A 26,680-nucleotide genomic window follows, 5' to 3' on the forward strand; every position below is an offset into this window, starting at 1 on the left:
TAATTCTAGCACTACCTTTGCTCACTGCGTATGACTTAAATTCATACGTAGATGGATACACTTAAGTTGTTTTTTCATGGCAGTAGATTGCAAATCCTAAAGTAAACGTAGTAACAAGAGCAGAGTGGCATCCCCCTAGCGATTCAGCTAAAATCAATTGTGGTTATACTAACCAATCGTTGAACGTAACGCTACCACAATTTGAAAGGTTCTGAGCAATGAGATTGCAGGGATCTACCACATTTGTTTTGTAAACAAATATGGCGGATCGACGATATGTATGTGGAGACCGATAGGTTTAAGTTAAAGTGTTTTTATTGTTTAGTTTTAATTACTGTGTATTCGGAATTGTTACACGTGGTAAGTGTGAAAATTTTTTGACAAATATATTATTATACCGACGCCCATTGCTTTGTATTTGTGCTTTTCCATTGTTGACTTACTTTGAACGAATTAACTTAAAAACCTAATGTTGACCGTGCAACTCGGGTATTGACGCTGGAAAATGAAACCATTTTGACGCTTGGAATTGTCAGTGACGACGTCATTTGTATGCATGATAATATGAGCATGTGTATCATTCTGTCAAGGGTGATTTAAATTACGCAGATTTCCCCCGATATTAACCGTTCTGTTAACTACTTGTAAAGCCGCGGGTGTTTTAAATCAAACATAAATAAACAAAGATCTGAAACGCTATCAAAGGAAAGATGGGGATATAATTCACGAAAAATCAATGAATATAGAAATTATTTTTCAAGCATTGACTACTGTTTTACAACAGATAAATTAAACTATAAAAATTCAAATATTGTAAGACAAGGTCAAGAGTCGAAGAGAAGAACATAGGTTTGAAACCCCAATCATTTTAAAAATATTAACACTGTGTAACCCACGCATCTGAAAGCATACACAAAAACGAACATGGGAAAACTTTTATTGAGACATTTCGTTTCAAGATTGATTTTTAGTATAGTAAGTTGAGTTGTTCTTCTAATAATGTTTTCCATTATTTTTCAACATTAATTTATTAAAAATGGATTGATACTGGCGGCGAGAGAGTCCAACCCGTAATACATGTAAAACCGGGTTATAGTATACACAGTCAATAAGCTACATGTGGGAAATTCTGTTTTCCCATTTGAAACACTTGATTGGATTCGAGCAAAAATATATTCTCTGTTGATTGAGACATACTCTTTTAAAGAGGCATTCATTAACAAAATATATTTATTATAGATTGTGACATTTTGAAAGCCTTCGTTTCGACGAGATCCTAATAGGTCCCTCTTACTGAATGACTCTGCTGAGGTGAGAATAATCAAGAGTCAGCATTGTGAGAACAACCGTAAAAAACCCTGTCAGCTGCTGCCGTCAGAAAACAGACAGATACTGTAGTCCAGAATGCTAGGGGCGACATAACGAATTCGAGACATCTTCTTGGTTGCTTTGAAATTCAATTCGGCTGTTTCAGGTTTGAATTACATACATTTACATATTTTGATAGATGTGAAGGCTCAACCCGTTCCCTTTCTTTAAAAAACTTCTTCAAAACAACCAGTCAACACTATTTGCCAGGAGGAGACTTTATGTGATTCTCTGTATAGTTTGTTCAAATCATGTTATGTAAAACATGTCTAGCAGGGGGCGGGGCGTATTTTCCTTATATGTCTATATATGAAACTTACAAAATCACAGTTGTGATCAGATTATTATCAAACGTACACAGTGTCTTTATATCAGTGAGGACTCGCGTCCTATTAAGAATGATAAAAAAAAATCCCTATTAAAAATAATCTTCACTTGTCCTGGCCAATATTTAGTTCTTTATTTGCGCATGTCTTTTATAGGGGATGTCATTCAAATGGACTTTGTAGAATTCTGCTGGGTGCGCTGGATACCTAGTAGCAGAAGTGGAGAGAGATGAATCCAATCCAAGAGAATCCGATCCTTTCGACGACGTATGGGTCAACAAAATGGCCTTTAACAAGTTTGTGGAGTTCTATGAGGAAGGCCGAGAACTGGCTGCATTAAAGAAAAAGAGTAAAGGTATGTCAAGGGTTCAAAATAAATTATTTATTATATTGACAATCTTATACAATAAACAAAATATCAGTTGCCCTTCTTTCATGAACCGGATAGAAAAACATGCCAGAGTAGAATACATGTACTGAAATATAAGTCTGGTGTAAGCCATGCATACTTTCCTATTGGCATTCAAAATTGTTTCTGCCACAGTAAAAGATGCAACTTATAATGTTAAGTATATTCTCATTTCTCCACGTTTGTTCACTAGGTTAGAACTTATTAGACTTCAATAATACATACATACAATTTATATAATGAAGGCAAATGATTTGGAGTTTAAGATTTATATTGTTTCTGTTTGTTTATATATCAGCCTGTATTTTTAACAGATGTGTCAACCGCAATTTAGGCTTCTTGTCGAGGGATGTCTGATGATGAGTTGCTTCTTCTTTCACAGGAAGTGAAAATGACGATTTCAGGTACAAATGGATGCTCTTTACTTTGACAGACAGACAGACAGACAGACAGTTTATTTCAATCCAATAAGGCATTTAAGCCCACGAGGACATATATACAATACAAGTGTTGACGAACAGTGTAGACTAGAATACAACATTTTTACAAAAGTTGTAGTTGTATGTTTCCAACATTTGGAGAAGATCACTTTGAGAACAATATTTCAAAAAACATACATGCAAGATAATTCTGAAACGTTTTCTAAGCATTTAACCAATCTATTTTAAACTATTATACAATATGTTCTTATCTTAGAGGTTTTTCAATCAACTACTTTGGGTAGTATAGCTGCCTATATTTATTTTTGTCCTTGTACCGATTATTAGATGATATTCTATTAACAATTTAGAAACATAGAAATTGGTTTTTAAAATGTAGCATACATTTATCTTGATTTGTTTCGTACTATCAAATAGCATCATATAAGCATGATAGTATGTTGTTTAAAAGAAGCCTTTTAGGGCTGTATTCTAAACATATACATCGATTTAACAAACAATGACAAAAGAGTAGTTATATATACACATTTACATAAATATGCCATATTACACCACTTTATCCTGCATTAAATGGTTTCTCTACATCGACCACTTCGGATATGTTTATAAATTTAGTTCAATTTTACTATTCCGAAAAACAAGTAAAATAACCAATCGCAAAGAAACCTTTAAATACAAAAATATGATAAAGTTTAATCATTTAACTTGTATGAATTATATATCTATCACAGAGGGTATTTTAACATCTATGGAATTAACATTAAGAGTGCCATAGATATATATGCCTTACCGAAACGAAAATGTAAGACTGATATCATAGGCAACTGCTATCACTTACATCTGTACTTAACAATTAATAACCACTTTTCATATATTTGTCTTACCGAAAGAAACATGTAAGACAAATATTGTGGAAACTAGACTTATAAAGACACGTTATAATATATTAATTGTAAGATCTTGAACTACATTATGATTTAACGAGTAAGACAGACATTAGAGATGTTTTTGTCATATCAATTCATACGATAGAACGTTTATATGGTGTGATATTAACATAAACAGCAGAATTAACTTTACTTTAACAATTTCAGATTAGTTCACTACGATACTTTAAAGTTGTACAGAGCAACGCTAGTATAGCCTGGTAAATATAATAATACAAAGGGTATTAATGCAACATGTCATATCTATTCATCGTAATAGAAAAATGCATGTAAATGTTATAATGTAATCGTATTTCACTACAATACATAACGGTTGTAAATAGCAACGCTATCATAGTCTGGTATACTTAACAATTAAAACGGCATAAAGGCCTCATATCATATTTATTATCCGTATAACAAAATGTATGTAACAGTAACCAACAAACATGTAAACATAGTTTGCGTGTGGTTTCTGTAATATACCAAGGAACATATATAGTACATCAGACATATTAACAGTTTCAGCAGAAACACAATGAAAACATGAAATATATACAATTAAAGTACAAAGAAACACACGGAAATCATGTATTTACAGTTTCACACGAAACACATTGTGCATCAATTTTACCATGTCAATTTCTATACATTACCTCATTTCTAATAATAAATGCTTTATGAATATAGGTTCCTAAGTTTCTAAGTATATTCTCATTTTCTGACTTTATAAGATCTACAAATTTAGCCATGCTAGGTCTAAACCAATATTTTCTGCCAATATATTTTTTCCTAATGTCAGTATACATTACACATTCCATAACAAAATGATATTCATCCTCAATTGTATTGCACCTTGCACATTTTCTATCACTTATTGGGGTACTCAAAGGTCTGGTCCATCGACCAGCCTCAATATGCAATCTATGCGATGAGACTCGAAAACGAGAAAACGATTGACAAAAGTTACTAATATTAAAACATTCCAGATATGGTTGAAATCTAAAAGATGAAATTGTGTTGTAGAATAAAGCTCTACTAGACTGAGTTATTCTGGCGTACCAGTTCTGTATAAATTGGTCATTTAATCTCTGCTTTACAATATATAGAAACATGTCATTATTACCTACACCTTGAAAAGTCCAGGCATCAACAAAACCAAGCGAACATAATAAGTTCTTCAATAAGGAGCACCAATTTGTTTTATTGGGGTACAATTCTAAATCATTCTTTAATAAATTATACACAAGAAAAATATACTTATTTTCTTTCGTTTGAAGAATTCGTAACCAATATTTAATAGCCTTATACATATGAATAGTTTTTAAAGATACTCTGCCTAATTCGCCATATATAAAATCGTTCTGAGTAGTTTTCTTCACACCGAGCAGTTTTTTGCAAAATCTCATATGTAAGTCTCAATTGATAAGTCATTCGCAAAACAACATATTTCACAACAATAATTCAAAATTGGCGATACAAGCTTATCGAAAAGTTCCAACTTGTGTTTTGGCGGTATATAAGTAAATTTATACAAGTATTTATTCAAAGTAAAAATGGCTTTCTGTGCCTGTCCGGCCAAAGTACTTTGTGCGGTACTAAGCGAACCCCCTGTAGTAAAAACCACACCTAAATAACAGAATTTGTTAACTATTTCAATTGGTTCGCCATTATAATAAAAAGCAATGTCATTTGGAATAGAACCGCCTTTTCTAAATATCATAACTTTTGTTTTAGCAACATTTACCTTCAGTTTCCATGTTAAACAATAATCATATAATATATCAATACTACGCTGTAATGATTCAGCCGAATTTGCAAAAATGACAATGTCGTCGGCATACAGTAACATAAATATCTTAAACATATTAACATCTATACCATCTGCATTGTTATGAATAAACATATCTTCTAAATCATTGATAAACATGGAAAATAAAAAGGGAGATAAGCACTCCCCCTGACGTACCCCAAGAGTGCATGTGTATTCATCACTTAACTTATTGCAATACTTAACTCTAGACTTAACAGAATCGTATATTGATTTAACAATATTGAGTATATTACCTCTAAGTCCCAGCTGTATCAGCTTAAACCAAAGATTTTCACGAACCACATAGTCAAACGCTTTAGTATAATCAACACATAATGTATAGAGTTGTTTCCCTTGATTCAGAACATGTGTTATTAAACCGTTAAGCACAAATATATTATCTACCGTACTCATATTTGCCCTAAATCCTGCTTGGGCTTCTATATACACGTTATACTTTTCGGCCCATGATTTCAATCTATTATCTATAATCCTAGTAAACAGCTTTCCTAAACTACTCAATAAAGTTATACCACGATAATTATCCACATTATTTATACTGCCTTTTTTATGAAGTGGAATCACAAAGCCTTCCGACCATCGCTTAGGGAAATATGCGTTTTCAAAAATCTTATTAAACAATGTATAAAAAACGTTCATCAATGCATTTTTACCGACAGTATACATTTCGTTTATTAAAAATCAGGACCACCTGACCTGTTGGTTTTCAACTGATAAATGGCTGCTGTTATTTCCGTAATTGTTATACATGTGTTTAATTCACTGAACATAATTTTAAATTCATCATTTTCGTACCTATCAATAAAATACATAATATCTTCATCAGGTGTAAAATACCTATCTTCTGGGTTATTAACAGCTTTAAAATAATTTTCAAACATTGACATTGATATATTTGACTTTTTGATACCAGCAGATTCCTTTAACATATTCCAATATAAACGAGCATTTTTGTGCCTGTTACTCAACAGTTTATTTGTTTTTTCTTTATCATAATTGTATCTACATTTTCTTATTGTCAACTTATAATCCGACCTAGATTTCACCATATTCACTCTTGTGTTATCATTTTGGCTAATTCTATACTGATTAAGACATCTTAAGAAAATATTCCTTTTCTCAAAACACTCCTCGTTAAACCATGGCTGTGAACTTTCCGAGTAAACAACATAATTACTATTGTCTGTACATATATTTTTAACAAAAGGTGAGGCAACATTGTCTAAAATAGTTTCGAAATTATTTATGCACACATCTATATCATCACATGTCATGCTAGCCCTTATATTATTCGTCAAACATCTAAGCTTTCTAAACATTCTTCACTCTCTAAATTTTCAATATAAGTATTTTTCAAGTCGGGCTTCCATACATATTTATAGTTTACACTTTCAAACTCTTTTGTATCACACCTATCACTTGTATTTTTACTGATTACTGAGTCTAATGTATATGTAACGGTCATTAAACAGTGGTCTGAGACAATATTTGGAACATCGATATCAAATATGGAAATATTCTTGAACATAGCATATTTGGATAACAAATAGTCCACCACGCTACATCCCCTATTGCTTACAAATGTATGTTTCCCTATCGTATTATCATTGCCTTTTCTACCATTTACAATTCTATAGCCCGTTTGCTTACAAAGATCTAACATAAGTCTTCCATTATTGTTGACAGACGTTTTATCTAATGAAAACCTACGTAATTCAATATCAGACTGGTACCCCTCAGGCAGTAAATCAATATTGAAATTGTTCACAATATCATTTTCTACATAATCAGGCAAAGTTGACGTGCGTGAGTTAAAGTCTCCAAAAATTGCATAATAATTTTCATTTTCGGACAAACTTTCTACATATATAACGGAATCAATTAACCTATCAAAAACATTAGTCTCATCCATAGATTGGCGGCTACTATCATCTGGAATCACATAACATAAACCTATAAAAAAAGTCTCTCTCTGTACCTAACTTTTTGGCAAAAAGTTTAACCCAAATAATGTCATCTTTTGATGTAAAAACTAAACTATCATCTGACACTAGGTTATTTCTTATATAAACAATAATACCGCCTGAATTTCGTTTTGCTGTGCTTTTAATATCTTCTCTATTCAAAACGTAATGTTCGAAACCATCTACATGTAAATTTGAAAAAGCATCTGTCCATGTTTCTGTAAATAAAATACAATCATTGTTATCGAATAATTTCTTTACAAAATCCGATTTCAATTTGTCAGTCCTTTTACTACATAATCCGTTAATGTTCATGTAAGCGCATCGAACTTTGATCTTCTCCTCTCCGTCCTACTTCTTGACCTCCGGCTCACTCTGTTGCCCATCAATGTTCGTCTTGTTTCTATTTTTAGAAACTGGGAAATTCCCATTTTTGACAGCTGTCAAATTTCGACTATATGGACTAGCGGAGTAAGTCATGATTGTATTAAGTTAAAAAGGATAAAGAAGCATGTTGCCAAACACTACTATAGAGATTAAACAAAAACATGTGCAAAACAACTATGGATATTAGAAAAATAAAACTAACTGCATTGACCAAGAAGTGAAACAGCTAAAACTTAAATGTTGCTCTCGATAACAAACCAGAATGAGACTGGTATTTAAGACGTTTGTTGATATCTCAGCTTGAATGTTAGCAGGTGTGTAAACCGCAATTCAGGCTTTTCGTCGAGAGATGTCTGATGATGAGTTGCTTCTAGTAACACAGTACGTGGAAAAGAAGATGATTTCAGGTTCATATGTATTTTCGTTACTCTAACATGTATAATGTTAAAATGGATAAATAGGCATTTTGACAAACACTACTGTACAGATTAAAAAAAAACATGTGCAAAACAACTATGGATATTAAAAAAGTAAAACTAACTGCAGTGACCTAGAAGTGGAACAGCTAAAACTTAAACGTTGCTCTCAATAACAAACCAGACTGAGACTTGTATTTAAGACAGACATGTATTATTTGTCTTACTTTTTTACTTTATTTTTCTTTTTCTTAGTATATAAGATCATGCACTGTATTTACTGTACACTTCAATAGATGCGCATTATGCCCGATATTTATATATTTGTTCATACATGTACTTTAAGCATTAAGTTGTTGCAAAGTGATTTGAACGCATAAAATGTACTCTTGTTGAAACAAAACATTAAAATTCACCTTACAAAGTGCCAAATTCCAAAAAATAAATAAATATATAAATAGGGAGGGGGGGACCCCTCCCTGGTTGCCCCCCCCCCCCCCCACAGTAAACCATTTTTATTTACATCGCAAACGTTATCATCCTAAAACATGCAGGTTAATATTTGTATGTTAAACGAAACTATCGTATAAAATAACACTGAATAAGAACTTCAAGATATATTACAATACAAAGTTGAACACACAACGATTGCATATATGTTTGAATTATTTGCAATGAATAGAACAAAACTGTACATATGCACGTGTGCATGTATATTAACTCAGGCAAAAAACATACTTTTCAGGGAACGACGTAGCTGCAAACATGAATTGTTCTGTTAATAAACGCGATATCAACAATAGTTAAACAGATAAAATACGGTTTTTGTAAGATATTTATTGTACAATAATAATGATAATAATAATAAAAAAATAATTATTAAAAATAACAATAATAAATTATATAAATTAGCACACAGGTAACACATTTATCGTCATCTCAAAACGGTGGACGTGTCGTTTTGAACCTGCGGTCATGCTGAAAGAGAACATTCGATCGTTAGTCTAACATCTTACCGACCTAAAAAGAAACAAAACACCACTAACATGTAACCGTTAACTTATTCTACTACGACTTGCGAGTTGTTTTTCTGCAGGCAAAGAAGACAAATCAGTGCTGAATATTTTACAAAATAAGCATTCAACTGTGAAAGAAGTTCCGACAATTAAAGAAATTATATATATCTAGTAAAATGCTTCGGATAAAACGCGATCTAGCAAGTATTATCTCTTTAACATAAATATTGTTATAACTGATTCAAGCGGATAATTAAAGAACGTGTGCAAGGTTTTTCGTGCTCGCGCCTGGTATAATCAAGTCGCCAATGCGATAAAAACCCTGCCAACTTACTCGCCCATTCTATAACACACGTACTTCAATGTAACTGAACCAACACGCTTATTAGATCCATTTCGTCGATGTCGTAATATAATGCATCCGCACCGAACCAACCCGCCAATGCTATTATACCACGAGAATTTATTAGAACAATTCACCGCGCACTTGCCTGAACACATTCGCCAAGCCATTATCGCAATTCAGGCAAGTACGCGTGCAATAAATCATAATGGAAACGGCTTATTGGTTCTATGCGGGCTTTCACGCCAATGACGAGTTAGTTAAAGTTAAAACGCGTTCTTTATCGACCATGGCGAGTTGGTGCAGGCAAGTAATCGGTTAAAATGTCGACTTGGTTATGGAAAGTAAGCGTGTTATTATGACACAGGCGAGTTGGTTAATGCACATATGCGTGCTATTATGTCATCGATTATGTGGTTAAGCTAGTTTGAGTTCTATAACGGCACTGGCTAGTTAGTTCAAGCAAGTATGCATTCTGTACTGAGACTGTCGAGTTTTTTAAGGCAAATATGTAAGCTTTAATGGCACCGGCGAGTTGATGCACGCCAGTGTGCGTTGAATGGAGCACCAGCTATGCCGACTAAGTTTAGGCAAATACATGAAGTGAACACAAATACGTGCTATTATGGCACTTGCTAGTTGTTTCAGTCAAGTATGCATTCTAAAATTGAATCGGCGAGTCTGTTCAAGAATATATCAGAGCGATAATGGTTTGTCGAATGTGTCTACGCAAGTTCACGGTGAATAGCTCTAATAAATACTCGTGTAATAATAGCATCGGCGAGTTGGTTCAAGCAAATATGATAGTGATAATGGCTTGGCGACGAATGTGTTCAGGCAAGTGCGCGGTGAATAGCTCAACAAATACTCGTGTAATAATAACATTGGCGAGTTTGGTGAAGCATATATGATTACCAACTCGCCTATGCAGTATTTCGCCATCGTGTCGACCGCAGATGCGAAGTGGCCCTTTGACTGGAATGAAATGGTCGCGTCCAATCCTGCGTTCTCCAGAATTATTTCCTCGCCTCCTGGATGCTGGGAAAGTTAAGAAATAAGCGAAATAATTTTACAATAATATTTTGTTGAGTAGAATGGAAAATATGGCGTCTGTAATAAATAAATCGCTCACACAAAACTCATTTTTACAATCATGCATTTAAAATATTAAGATTTTAAGCAGAAATACACCACGGGTCCAAAACTAACATTGTGTGGATATACTGAGAAATTGGTTTCGCTCGTTAAATGCCATAAACAATAATCAACATTCAAATCTACCATTTATGATCTAAGCGAAAACCATTTCTTGTTTACATAATTACTGCAAAACGAATTGCACTTTATTCGTCTGCCAGAATTAATTGAGTAAAATAATAAACTAGCATATATATTTATCGTATGTAAAATAAATAAACTAGCTTTTATATTGTACCGTATCCAAAAAGTCCGTGACGTCATATACTTTATCGGCAATCACAATCCAACATGATGACGCATCGGAGTGGAAGCTGACGTCTTCTAACGTAAACTGACGTACATCGGGAGCTGGTTTTGGTTCAAAAACTTGTTCCACTTCTACTAACTGCAAGGTTGAGAATGAAAATTGGCAATACATTATTTTGAATGCGTACTTGAAATTCGCACGTCTTAGAAGAACGAGAAGCAAGACTATGCATAATTTCTATTCGATGTGTTACGCACTTTTTTCTGAATGTAAAGTAATGTTCCTAAACAGTTATACATACAGATACGTTTTTTATTTAATGTGTTATCGTGAGTAGTTATACTAACTTTCATATGCACATCGATTATTACACCCTCATATGTAACTAAAATAATAACACATCATTTATAATTCCTTCATTACGTTGTACACAATGATGAATAATTTAATGCAATTAAATTATACAACTTAATGTTACATATTTAAAGGACTAAAGGTCAAGATAATTATAGCGGATTACTTAAACAGCTTAAGAGTGATTTTTAATCGATATTGTCTAAAGTTAACTAATTTAGCTGATCACGTTTTGGTAATAATTCAATAATCGATACCATATTGCTTAATAATGTTCGGTGGAATAACTGTTATACGTTGATTTAAATGTATTTTGATACTGTTAAGGGGTGTTGTTGCAGTTTTGCTGATTTTTTTCCATCAAATAAATTTTTATCCGAAATTTATATTTCAGATATATACAAATACTATATAATAAATGAAATAAAAACATACGGTCACCGGCCTTGTTTTGATTTTATTCAACATTATATGACACGTACTTTTTCGATAAAACTGAAAAATCTCTAATTGCGTTAAAATAATTAATAACCTATGAAATTGGCAACATGTAGATATTATATAAGCTAAGATACACCATAAACCATTTAATTAAACCACACAGTACCAATAAAATGGAGTACACAAGTTACATTTTAAGAAATTTACTTTTTATAATTTTTATGTCAACCAAAAAACTTCTTATCATTTTTTACTATTGTAACCGCATAAATGAAATTTATTTTTTTATTAAAATAGAATTCATAAAACACAAATAAAAATAGGGGGTCACCGCATTTTTAACAGAGATTTATTTCAGATATATACAAATACTATATAAAAAATGAAATAAAAACATACGGTCACCGGCCTTGTTTTGATTTTATTCAACATTATATGACACGTACTTTTTCGATAAAACTGAAAAATCTCTAATTGCGTTAAAATAATTAATAACCTATGAAATTGGCAACATGTAGATATTATATAAGCTAAGATACATCATAAATCATTTAATTATACCACACAGTACCAATAAAATGGAGTACACAAGTTACATTTTAAGAAATTTACTTTTTATAATTTTTATGTCAATCAAAAAACTTCTAATCATTTTTTTACTATTGTAACCACATAAATGAAATTTAATTTTTTATTAAAATAGAATTCATAAAACACAAATAAAAATAGGGGGTCACCGCATTTTTAACAGAGATTTTTAGTTTAAATTATCCCTACCGTCTAGACGACATATTTCATAAAATACAGCAATAAGGCAAAATCCAAGTACTGGTACATAGATTGTTAGAAATATGCATAAACATTAGAAATTGTTTACAATCTTAACTGGGATCACAACAGCTTACCAAAAGACATTAATAAAAAAACAATTTAATCACGAACATAATACCATACAGTATCAAACTCGAGCTTAATCATTAATAATTTACATGTTCACAGATTCCTTCATGTTTTGAAGTTTGTGTTTAAATGCTTTAAATTGATAAATGTAAACAACAGGATTAAAGAGCTCCAGTATAAAACAAAAATGAAATTAAAGAAAAAAAGTAAAAAAAAAGTTAACCCCACCTGGGATCGAACCACTGACAATTATATTATGAACCAACTCGGTCATTTCTGATGATACTTATAACAAAAATATTGAGTTGTGATAATAGCATCATCGGTGTTGCTATAAATATATCCTCGGTTAAATAAACTGCTGCAACACCCCTTAATACTTTCGCTAATGATGTGAAATATGCAAAACAATTTAAAAAAAACGAGAAAATATACTAATAAGTCAACGTCGCAAATGCGCGTCAATCTGAAAACGAGAGCAGGTGAACAAGTTTATGGGTCGTATTTCAATGCGTTAAGTGAACGATGAAGTTCATGCGGTGACTCCCTGGGCACAAAGGAATCGCTGCATATATGTGAGTAACGACTGTTCGAATCTCGTTCAAAGGACGAAAAGGAATAGTATGCTTGTGCTGGTGCTGATGGCGTTGCTTGTGCTCATGATGAAAATGATGATGCCGATGATGATGCCGATGATACCGATGATAAGGACGATGGCGATGACAACGATGACGATGATGACAATTATGACGACGACGGCGAAACGATTACGACGACGATGATGACGACGATAGTTTGTATAATAATAATAACAATCATTTGTATAATAATAATAATACTAATGATGATAATGGTGGTGGTGGTGGTGATGATGATGATGATGATGATGATGATGATGATATGATATGATGATGATGATGATGATGATGATGATGATGATGATGATGATGATGATGATGATGATGATGATGATGATGATGATGATGTGCACATGTGATATTATTGGCACGAAATTGATAAGGTAATGTAACAAACCTTCGACGAGGAATCGAGCAGCGTATGCACAAATCGCGAGAGCCCTTTCTTGAAATCCACACCTGTAAATCCATCCATTTGCGAAATTCCAAAATTCCAAATGGTGATTTTGAATCAAACACTAAATGAGCTGGTTATATCGGCACAACATACTTCGCCAATTAACTATTATATTTTTGCCATAAATCATTGTTAAATATGTCCGCTATAAAGAAACGATATATTGCATATGTTTGTTATCATAGCTTTTCTTCGAATGTAAGCTTAATTTGACATGACCGCATTTAGGTGCGATGTGTTTACAGTTTATAAGTGGAACAAAAGGTTTTTAGTTGCGCTTCTTTTGTGGCTTCAGCTATTTAAAGCGGTCACGTATCGCCTGATCATACATTATCCTGAAGAAAATTTAATCGCAGATTAAGCAAGTGCTTTACAGATAACACAATTAGATTGTTACATATTTTTTATAAATACTCGGGGTTTATTGAAATATTCGATGAGAACTACGCACGCTATTGAGCCAGTTACTGCACTTACCATTGTTTACAGAAAAATCATGATCATTGTATTTGAAAATTAATCGTTTCATTACAGTTATTAATTCCTTTGCTATTTATCATTTACAAGATAATATACATATAAATATTAATAAGTTCATAATTTAAGTAAGAACAAACGGTAATTAACCGAAATCATATCCAGTCTACGCAAATACTACGACGAATATTAATTCTTTCATTATAATATTGAGTCTTAATAAGTAAATGTAGCCATATTGTATAAAAATACTCATTTTGTAAATGAAACATTTTTCAAAGGAAAACGCTTTTCATGCACGGTTTTCGATTGGAAAAGGCAAGCTGGGTTCATCACATTTGAATGTGTTCTGCACTAATCACAATTTCTTAGAAAACTCAACATACTACTGGAAAATATATAGGGTTTCGATAAGCATTTATTTTTTAGCTTAATGATTTCTAACCTAGCTCATGACCATAACGTAATTCTGATAAACAATTTATGTGTCTGGTTTTCATTTGTCAATAACACGAGTTATTGCCAGTTCAAGTGCAAAACGAGCAAAGAATGCGTGGACAAAAATCTTGTCTGCGACGGAAAAGCCTTCTGCCGCTACAAATCAGACGAGAGCGACTGCATCACGTGCTTCGACATGTTCACGTGTAGGAACGGACAGTGCATCAACAAAAATGGTGTCTGCGACGGCCTGAAACAGTGTAACGACGGATCCGACGAAATCGGTTGCCATGGTATCAAGGCTAAACTGGCGATCATTTTGCTCGTGGTCGCCGGACTTGTTTGCATCATTATGCTATTTATTATAATTGCCGTCTGCTGCAGGTCCTACAATTCACGCAATTCCGGTTACAAGCCACTAGCTTAACCGAAGTAGCAATTTTTAGCGACCTTTTTGAAGTTCGCGAAACTATATTAGTCTCTTCTATTTATTATAGTATTTATCTTCTCGTACAGCTGTGGGAATATTTAATATTTAGTTTATCTTCGTGGATTTATTTCTTATGAAAAGCTAACTTATGAAATTCACTGTGTTTGTTTAGTTTACTCAATAAACTCAATAAACAGGAAAATGCTTCCGGTAATATGGCGAGAAGCTTGTTTGTTTTTTGTGTTAGCTAAATGAGATGTTTTAGTGGCTAACTCGGTGATTTAGGAATGGGATTTTGAACCTGAGAGGAACTTAAGGTACTAAAGCGTTCACGCTTACGTTGAGTTTTCTTTTAGCTACTGATATTGACTGTTATTATGAAAAAGTATTAAAAAATGCATGTACATTACAAGATTTTGTACAACAGGACATTGAAATACCGTTACTCCAATGTTGATCCGTAGACAACTCGTGATTATCGTGTTTATCGGACTCGTGCTTATCAAACTCGTGATTATCGGACTCTGCTAGCCAATTTTGTGAAGTATACTTCTCGCAAAAGATAGCATTCACCCATTGTGTTCCTTGTAGTATGTCCAATACATCGACACCGATTCAAAATACTAAAAAGAGGGACTTGTCGTCACCAGAATTTTTACTGGATTACAAAAAACATAAATTTAACGTATCTCCAGAACCCTGCGACACGAATACTCGAAACATAGCCATGGCAACGAATATATCCCTGGGTCAGGACGCTATTCAGGCTATCGCCGCTGCGCTCAAAGACACTATACAAAGCAACATCGAGGTAATGCTTCAGTCATCAATTCAAACGATTGTCGAGGGCGTGATTTTCGGTCTCAAATCCAAAGTTAGCAAACTTGAAGAAGAAAACAGCAACCTGAAATCCTCTAACGAAGTCCTTACAAAACGTGTTCGCGACCTTGAACTCCGTTCCGACGCAGCTGAGCAATACAGTAAGCGCAACTGTTTGCGGAATTCCGGATTACCAGAATCTGATAGTGAAAACACCGACGACTTGGTCCTTGGAGTTTGCGAGGCCCTTCAAACCAATATAAATGTCGCCGACATCGATAGAAGCCACCGTCTAGGTAGACCAAAGCAAACGGGCCCAAGAGAAATTCGCAACGTACAGAGCCAGACAGAAACTTAACACTAAACGCACTAGTCTGAAGGACATTGGTGACAAGTTCAAATTCATTTACGTCAATGAACAGCTTACATCTGTTCGTTCGAATCTCTTGTTCGAAGCTCGTTCGCTTGTCAAAGCAGGCAATCTCTTTGGGGCATGGTCTTCTGGTGGAAACATTCTCATCAAAGCTAAACACGACGATGGCACTCCTACCTTACGCATAGTTTCCCCACAGGACTTAGAGCCATATCGCTAGACAACGCTTTCTATTTTGGACAGTGAAGATAAACCAGTAAACACACGATATTTACTCATTCACATTCAAACGTTGTGTTTACAATTTGTATGTGCTTTGTATCAATAATCAGTGTGTCATTTTTTATTATTTGTTATTCCAACCATAACCAAGGAATCCACTGTAACTATTTTTATCCTGATTTCTTTTCAAGCACGCGTATTCAGCTCTCTTTTTTTAAATTAATGTAGTGAACTGTAATACCTTCTCTTAACATTGTCATAAACACTTCCTGCCAATTGTTGTAAATGTTAACAATGTAAAAAGAAGCTGTTAACAAAATGACCATTACCCAAAGCCGGGATAACTTTCTTGGACATACCTCTTTACTTAACCATGGTTGGATTTGTGTGTTATCTTAATTGTGTATAATGTGTTTTCCTTTTAGGTCATTTCCCATTTCTGATTTAAATTTGAATCTCTTAAGTCAGGTCAAACCATAACGTCGTCTCTCACGCCCGTCTAGGTCCACGCGCACATGCACACCTCTTACACATCTACATGGACCAACACCAACATACACGTTTTGCCACGCACGCTCACACATACACACACACGCATACACGCATACATAGGCACATCACTAAATTGATTCACCAGTATTTCATTTCAACTTGACTAAATTAGCCTTTTGGCAACTGCATTGTATTTGAACGCTTAACCACAAACTTAAAACACAACCCCATTCCTAATAGCCACTAATTCTTACTTCAATCGAGACATGCGAGACATGCCTTTTTGCTTCTTTCATCCTTCTTCCTGTCTTCTGTTCCTAACCCTCTTCACTATACTTCTTGGAGCACCTCATGGAGTCTGGTATAATTTGGAATTCGTATCCCAACTACCGATGGTTCCGGTACTGTTTCTCGTGCCTAGCGTTAATGCATTTTCAGCACAGGCATTACATGATGACTAGCAAGTGTTGCGTCTACACGAGAAACATACGATTCAAATACCAATGGCGTCTTGTAATCTCTTTCTTATGCACCATGGTCCTCTTTCAAGTGGAGAAGTATTCTATCCTACATCATCTACAAACCATCACGGTTGCCAGACCATTAACACCGTATACCAATTCAAATATCGTAATCTCGGAAATTCACAGATCTAATATCGGGTGACATGCGAGTTACTAAAATTTCTGATTTCGTCATTCGTGTGTTATGTCGCCTACATGTTTCTTTTTATCTTACTATGTGGTGACATCCACCCAATCTCGGTCCTATTTCGAGACAGAACCTAGAATCTGCCTCAACATCATTCACCTCTTCTTCTCAATCAGTTGATTTAAGTAACCACTTATCCTTTATGCACTACAACGTCCAAAGTATCATCAAGAAATTAGACATTTTATATACCGAATTTAAAGATTTCGACATTTTATCGTTCTCAGAAACATGGCTCACTGAAACGTCCTTATACAAGATCTGTATTTTCCAGATTTTAACCCCCTGAAAGAAAAGATCGGCCTGGAGACAGCCACGGTGGTGTCTTAGTCTACATTAAAAATAATCTACCTTACAAAAGACGCACAGACCTCGAAATCAATGGTACTGAATCAATCTGGATTGAAATTGTTACATTTTCTAAACATACCCTGTTCGGCGTATTTTACAGACCCCCAGATACACCTGCACATATACATGCTGCCATTGAAAATTCTATACATCTTGCTGTTGACACGGGAATCACCAACATTATTATAACCGGTGACTTTAATATCAACTTCCAGGACCCTAACAACAAACTCAAACAGTTGTGCAACCAATGCGGCCTCTACCAAACCATTAATGACCCTACACATTACACTGAGCGTTCCTCTTCAATAATTGACTTAATACTCACCTCTGAGCCTAACCTTATTCACTCATTGGGGGTGGGAGACCCCTGTCTTGAACAAAATATTAGATATCACTGCCCCATCTATGGTCTTCTTAACTTCAAAAAGGCACATAAACGCACATTTAAGCGCCATATAGGGATTTTCGATCAGGGCAACTACGAAGCGCTTTGCGAAGTTATGGCTAACACCGACTGGGACGCTAAAAAGCATAACGACCTTAATATTTATTCTAAAAACATATCCGAGTACATAATATCCACGGCGAAAAACTATATTCAAAACAGACTAATAACAATTCGCCCAATCGAACCAGCCTGGATAACCACTCACATAAAACATCTCATTCGGTGTCGTCGACGGTTGTTTCGCAAAGCCAAACACACAACACTTGAACGCGACTGGTTCAAATTCAGGACTTTGCGAAACAAAGTTGTGGCCGAAATTAGACGCGCAAAACTAAATCATCAAGACAAATTGGCTGAAAAGCTTCAATCAACGCCAAATTCTAGATCCTGGTGGTCATGTTTGAAAAGCTTTATTCGACCTTACTCGACATCATCCATACCCTCATTTATCCATCAAGATTCAATTATTGAAGACGACACCATGAAAGCTACTGTCCTTAACAACTTCTTCACAGAACAAACTCTCCTGGACGACTCAGAAGCACCTAACCTAAGGCAATTCATATATCATAACAACGAAACTCTGACCTCCCTTGTGGTCACTCCAACTGAGATTGAATCAGTGCTACGAGGCTTACCATTAAAAAAAAGCTTCTGGCCCAAATTCAGTAAATAACCGCATCCTGAGAGAACTTTCAACTTAACTATTTCTTTCTTTATGTGATATTTTCAATACTTCCTTACGCACCTTTGTATTCCCAGAACCTTGGAAAGAAGCTTTTGTCACCCCAATATTCAAATCGGGAGACTCATCTAACCCAGCCAACTATCGTCCTATCTCTTTACTTAGCACACTTGGAAAAGTATTTGAAAAAATTGTATTTAAATATACATTTAACTTCCTACACACTCATCAGATCCTCTCCCCCTTACAATCTGGATTTGTCCCTGGTGACTCAACAATAAACCAGCTTACGTATCTCTATAACTTCTTTAGCGAGGCTATCGATTCTGGAAAAGAGGTCAGAGCTATATTCTGCGACATTAGCAAAGCATTCGACCGTGTATGGCATAAGGGTTTGTTGTTTAAGCTTACCAATATAGGCATAAGAGGTTGTCTCTTATCCTGGTTCGAATCCTACCTTACTAACCGCAAACAAAAAGTTGTTCTCCCAAACGCAGAATCCAATTGGTCTCATATCAACGCTGGAGTACCCCAAGGCTCAATTTTAGGACCTCTTTTGTTTTTAATTTCATTAATGATATTGTAAAAGATATTCATGCACACATCAGGTTATTTGCCGACGACACTAGCCTTTATGTTGTAGTCGACAATCCAGTCAACGCTGCAGCTATACTTAAAGCGGGTATATACGATTTTTATATGTGTTTAATTGTAATATATTGATAAAATATGTTACAATAACACAAAATAGGCAAGAAAAATTATACATTAAAGCCAATTTCATAAAATGCAGCAAAGACAATTAGCGCCCCGAGCCGATAAGACGTACATATTTTCTTACAATAACCGAAGCATTCGTCTTGTATTAGGATCGGAGTTAGTGTTCGTGTGTCGTATGAATAGATATCGTTGCAGGAATTCAAATAAACCGTTACACTAAGTTGAGATTCACATCGTACGTGTATGGTATACATGCTGGCGAATTCGGCTGTACAGCCATTTTCAATTTCAGAATTATATATCTGGCTTATTTCGCATTTTTCGACACATGTTCTTCTTAACTTTTATTTTAATTTATATTGAAATATATATATATTAGTTTTTTACACATTTTATATAAATTCATAAATATTTTACAAAATCGTATATACCCGCTTTAACTCCGACCTCGAAAGAATCAATAAATGGGCTAAAACGTGGCTTGTCAGTTTTAATCCTAAGAAAACGGAATCGATAATCATAAGTCGCAAGACAAACACAACTCAACACCCCCCTGTATATATGGATAACGTCGCCATTAGCGAAGTAACAAAACATAAACATCTAGGACTCTACTTTACGAAAGATCTTAAATGGGGCGCCCATATTGAGTACATAGTTAATAAGGCCTACACAAGAATACACGTAATGAAAAAGTTAAAATTTAATTTAGATCGCTCCTCATTGGAAACCATGTACTTATCATTTATTCGTCCTTTACCTCGAATACGGCGATGTCGTTTTCGACAACTGTACATTACAAGACCAAGAACTGTTAGAAAACGTCAAACATGAGGCTGCACGAATAGTCACAGGTGCCACGAAATTAATCTCTATCCAAAAGCTTTTGGAAGAAGTCGGATCGGAAACTTTAAGTAATCGCAGAGCCAAACATAAACTCACTCTTTTTTTTACAAAATGACTAATAACCTAACCCGATCCTATCTGTCTGACTTATGTCCACCAATGAATACCAACGACCGCTATAATTTAAGGAATAATCAATCACTTTATGTCCCTAGAGCTAGAACTGCGCTCTACTACAACTCATTTATCCCATCCACAACTCGTGCTTTCAATAGCCTTTCAACCGAAACCTCGAACGCATCATCCATCCACACATTTAAAAGAGGTCTTCTATCATCAGCAGTCAAAGTTCCAAAATATTATTACTATGGCAAACGTACATCCCAGATAATGCATACGCGACTACGCACAAACTGCAGTGTGCTTTAACATGACCTGTTTAGTAAAAACATTATACAATCCCCTCTTTGCTCTTGTGGCGAAGAAGAAACAGCTAGCCACTATTTTTTACACTGCCCATTGTACTCCACCATTCGAGTGCGCCTCTTGAACTGTGTATCGCACTTCTGCCTACCCTCAACCAAGGTATTGCTTTTTGGAAATCCTATTCTTTCTTTGGAAGACAACTGCACTATTTTTGCAGCTGTACATACCTTTATTGATACATCTAAACGTTTGATAAGACGCCTTCGGTACCAATTCCCACATTAGTATAACGTGCTCCCCAGCTCCTTCAAACTCTTTCTCCAACCTCGTTCTACCACTCTATCTCCGCTTCCATTTCTCTAACTCTTTCCTACTATCACTTACACATCCACTTTATCTATGTATCCATACTCATCTACTTTTCCCACATTAAAGGGATCTTTTCACGCTTTGGTAAATTGACAAAATTGAAAAAAGTTGTTTCAGATTCGCAAATTTTCGTTTTAGTTATGATATTTGTGAGGAAACAGTAATACTGAACATTTACCATGGTCTAATATAGCCATTATATGCATCTTTTGACGATTTATTAAAACCTAAAATTATAAAGCGTTGCAACACGAAACGATTGAATAATTTGGTGAGTTCTGTTTTTGCCGTTAAATTTTGTGAAACTACGAACATTGCTTATATAACGTATAAAATACGTTAACAATGTATACTCGGCGGAAAAGCTCCGTAGGCTAAAGCGTTTTTACTTCAGGACTCTGGCAGGACTCCAGGGGTCACTGGTTCGAAACCTGCTCCGGGCAATGTTCTTTTCCTTTTTTAAATTTTATTCTTGATTTTTTACTGGAGCTTTTACGATCCAATGTTTACATTTATCAATATAAAGCATTTAATGAATAAGTTAAAAAATGCCAAAATCTGTGAAAAGGCCCCTTTAAACCCTACTTCAATTTAATTATACACATGTACTTTCCACCACAACCACTCTTCATTAACATTTATGTAGTGAAGTCCTTCTCGCCTAATGCATCGCTTATCCATGCTCGTGGAACGACCTACAATAAGCTAAGTTCAGCTTCCAGGTCAATCCACATATTACTGTGTATTTATTTGATGTATATGCATTCCGAAATAAATATGTTTAAACCAAACTCAATAAACAAGTTATGTAACTGTTTCAAGCATTGTTAAATAATATGTTAAAAGGTGCTATTTAATTTACGGACAAATGCTTATTTGAAACCTTTATATTGAAGTTAAGGCGGAAACTGTTATCCCTGATTAGACTGTGTGGACTGCACAGGCTAATCTGTGACTACACTTAACGCACAAACATTAAACCACCTTTCCACAGAGAATGGCTGATATTTATGTTATTATTATTATACTACTCGTCTCTAGATTCCGTCATGGCTGATATTTATGTTATTATTATTATACTTCTCATCATTAGATTCCGGCATGGCTGATATTTATGTTATTATTATTATACTACTCATCTCTAGATTCCGTCATGGCTGATATTTATGTTATTATTATTATACTACTCATCTCTAGATTCCGTCATGGCTGATATTTATGTTATTATTATTATACTACTCATCTCTAGATTCCGTCATGGCTGATATTTATGTTATTATTATTATACTACTGCCCATCTCTAGGTTCCGTCATGGCTGATATTTATATTATTATTATTATTCTACTCATCTGTAGATTCCGTCATGGCTGATATTTATGTAATTATTATTATACTACTCATCTCTAGATTCCGTCATGGCTGATATTTATGTTATTATTATTATACTACTCATCTCTAGGTTCCGTCATGGCTGATATTTATGTTATTATTATTATACTACTCATCTCTAGATTCCGTCATGGCTGATATTTATGTTATTATTATTATTCTACTCATCTCTAGGTTCCGTCTTTATTTCACAGAGCATTGCTGATATTTATGTTATTATTATTATTCTACTAATCTCTAGATTCCGTCATGGCTGATATTTATGTTATTATTATTATACTACTCAACTCTAGATTCCGTCATGGCTGATATTTATGTTATTATTATTATACTACTCATCTCTAGGTTCCGTCATGGCTGATATTTATGTTATTATTATTATACTACTCATCTCTAGATTCTGTCATGGCTGATATTTATGTTATTATTATTATACTACTCATCTCTAGAATCCGTCATGGCTGATATTTATGTTATTATTATTATACTACTCATCTCTAGGTTCCGTCATGGCTTGATATTTATGTTATTATTATTATACTTCTCATCTCTAGGTTCCGTCATGGCTGATATTTATGTTATTATTATTATTCTACTCATCTCTAGGTTCCGTCTTTATTTCACAGAGCATTGCTGATATTTATGTTATTATTATTATACTTCTCATCTCTAGGTTCCGTCTTGGCTGATATTTATGTTATTATTATTATTATACTACTCATCTCTAGATTCCGTCATGGCTGATATTTATGTTATTATTATTATACTACCCATCTCTAGATTCCGTCATGGCTGATATTTATGTTATTATTATTATGCTACTCATCATTAGATTCCGTCATGGCTGATATTTATGTTATTATTATTATACTACTCATCTCTAGATTCCGTCATGGCTGATATTTATGTTATTATTATTATACTACTCATCTCTAGATTCCGTCATGGCTGATATTTATGTTATTATTATTATACTACTACCCATCTCTAGGTTCCGTCATGGCTGATATTTATATTATTATTAGTATTTTACTCATCTCTAGATTCCGTCATGGCTGATATTTATGTTATTATTATTATACTACTCATCTCTAGATTCCGTCATGGCTGATATTTATGTTATTATTATTATTCTACTCATCTCTAGGTTCCGTCTTATTTCACAGAATATTTGCTGATATTTATGTTATAATTATTATACTTCTCATCTCTAGGTTCCGTCTGGCTGATATTTATGTTATTATTATTATACTACTCATCTCTAGATTCCGTCATGGCTGATATTATGTTATTATTATTATACTACCCATCTCTAGATTCCGTCATGGCTGATATTTATGTTATTATTATTATACTACCCATCTCTAGATCCGTCATGGCTGATATATATGTTATTATTATTATACTACTCATCTCTAGATTCCGTCATGGCTGATATTTATGTTATTATTATTATACTTCTCATCTCTAGATTCCGTCATGGCTGATATTTATGTTATTATTATTATACTACTCATCTCAGATTCCGCATGGCTGATATTTATGTTATTATTATATGCTACTCATCATAGATTCCGTCATGCTGATATTTATGTTATTATTATTATACTACTCATCTCTAGATTCCGTCATGCTGATGATTTATGTTATTATTATTACTACGTACTCATCTCTAGATTCCGTCATGGCTGATATTTATGTTGTTATTATTATTATACTACTCATCTCTAGATTCCGTCATGGCTGATATTTATGTTATTATTATTATACTACTCATCTCTAGATTCCGTCATGGCTGATATTTATGTTATTATTATATACTTCTCATCTCTAGATTCCGTCATGGCTGATATTTATGTTATTATTATTATACTACTCATCTCTAGATTCCGTTATGGGCTGATATTTATTATTATTATTATTATTATACTCATCTCTAGGTTCCGTCATGGCTGATATTTATGTTATTATATTATACTACTCATCTCTAGATTCCGTCATGGCTGATATTTATGTTATTATTATTAATACTACCCATCTCTAGATTCCGTCATGGCTGATAATTTATGTTATTATTATTATGCTACTCATCATTAGATTCCGTCATGGCTGATATTTATGTTATTATTATTATACTACTCATCTCTAGATTCCGTCATGGCTGATATTTATGTTATTATTATTATACTACTCAACTCTAGATTCCGTCATGGCTGATATTTATGTTATTATTATTATACTACTTCAACTCTAGATTCCGTCATGGCTGATATTTATTGTTATTATTATTATACGACTACCCATCTCTAGGTTCCGTCATGGCTGATATTTATATTATTATTATTATTTTACTCACCTCTAGATTCCGTCATGGCTGATATTTATGTTATTATTATTATACTACTCATCTCTAGATTCCGTCATGGCTGATATTTATGTTATTATTATTATACTACTCATCTCTAGATTCCGTTCATGGCTGATATTTTTGTTATTATTATTATTCTACTCATCTCTTGGGTCCGTCTTTATTTCACAGAGCATTGCTGATATTTATGTTATTATTATTATTCTACTCATCTCTAGATTCCGTCATGGCTGATATTTATGTTATTATTATTATACTACTCATCTCTTGATTCCGTACATGGCTGATGTTTATGTTATTATTATTATACTACTCATCTCTAGGTTCCGTCATGGCTGATATTTATGTTATTATTATTATACTACTCATCTCTAGATTCTGTCATGGCTGATATTTATGTTATTATTATTATACTACTCATCTCTAGAATCCGCCATGGCTGATATTTATGTTATTATTATTATACTTACTCATCTCTAGGTTCCGTCATGGCTGATATTTATGTTATTATTATTATACTACTCTTCTCTAGATTCCGTCATGGCTGATATTTATAGTTATTATTATTATACTTATCATCTCTAGGTTCCGTCTTGGCTGATATTTATGTTATTATTATTATACTACCCATCTCTAGATTCCGTCTTCATTTCACAAAGCATGGCTGATATTTATGTTATTATTATTATACTACTCATCTCTAGGTTCCGTCTTCATTTCACAGAGCATTGCTGATATTTATGTTATTATTATTATTCTACTCATCTCTAGATTCCGTCATGGCTGATATTTATGTTATTATTATTATACTACTCATCTCTAGATTCCGTCATGGCTGATATTTATGTTATTATTATTATTCTACTCATCTCTAGGTTCCTTCTTCATTTCACAGAGCATTGCTGATATTTATGTTATTATTATTATACTACTCATCTCTAGATTCCGTCATGGCTGATATTTATATTATTATTATTATTCTACTCATCTCTAGATTCCGTCATGGCTGATATTTATGTTATTATTATTATACTACTCATCTCTAGATTCCGTCATGGCTGATATTTATGTCATTATTATTATTCTACTCATCTCTCGGTTCCTTCTTCATTTCACAGGAGCATTGCTGATATTTATGTATTATTATTATACTACTCATCTCTAATTCCGTCATGGCTGCTATTTATATTATTATTATTATTCTACTCATCTCTAGATTCCGTCATGGCTGATATTTATGTTATTATTATTATACTACTCATCTCTAGATTCCGTCATGGCTGATATATATGTTATTATTATTATACTACTCATCTCTAGATTCCGTCATGGCTGATATTTATGTCATTATTATTATTCTACTCATCTGTAGGTTCCGTCATGGCTGATATTTATGTTATTATTATTATACTACTCATCTCTAGATTCCGTCATGGGCTGATATTT

The 26,680-nt window shown here is 33.8% G+C and overlaps 1 protein-coding gene across 1 annotated transcript in view; it reads right to left on the reverse strand.

The window, feature by feature from the left end:
• The window catches only part of LOC127844747 (uncharacterized), a 30,722-nt gene extending 16,855 nt beyond the window's left edge, over positions 1–13,867 (reverse strand). The window contains exons 1-3 of the mRNA XM_052375207.1: positions 13,607–13,867; positions 10,865–11,014; positions 10,345–10,467 (exon numbers count right to left, since the gene is read on the reverse strand). Of these exons, the coding sequence (XP_052231167.1) occupies positions 10,345–10,467; positions 10,865–11,014; positions 13,607–13,684 (351 nt within the window). The 5' untranslated portion in view covers positions 13,685–13,867. The remainder of the gene's footprint in view (positions 1–10,344; positions 10,468–10,864; positions 11,015–13,606) is intronic.
• Positions 13,868–26,680: the final 12,813 nt, after the last annotated feature.

The sequence above is a fragment of the Dreissena polymorpha genome, chromosome 9 (genome assembly GCF_020536995.1).
Source record: "Dreissena polymorpha isolate Duluth1 chromosome 9, UMN_Dpol_1.0, whole genome shotgun sequence".
NCBI classification, from domain to species: Eukaryota; Metazoa; Mollusca; class Bivalvia; order Myida; family Dreissenidae; genus Dreissena; species Dreissena polymorpha.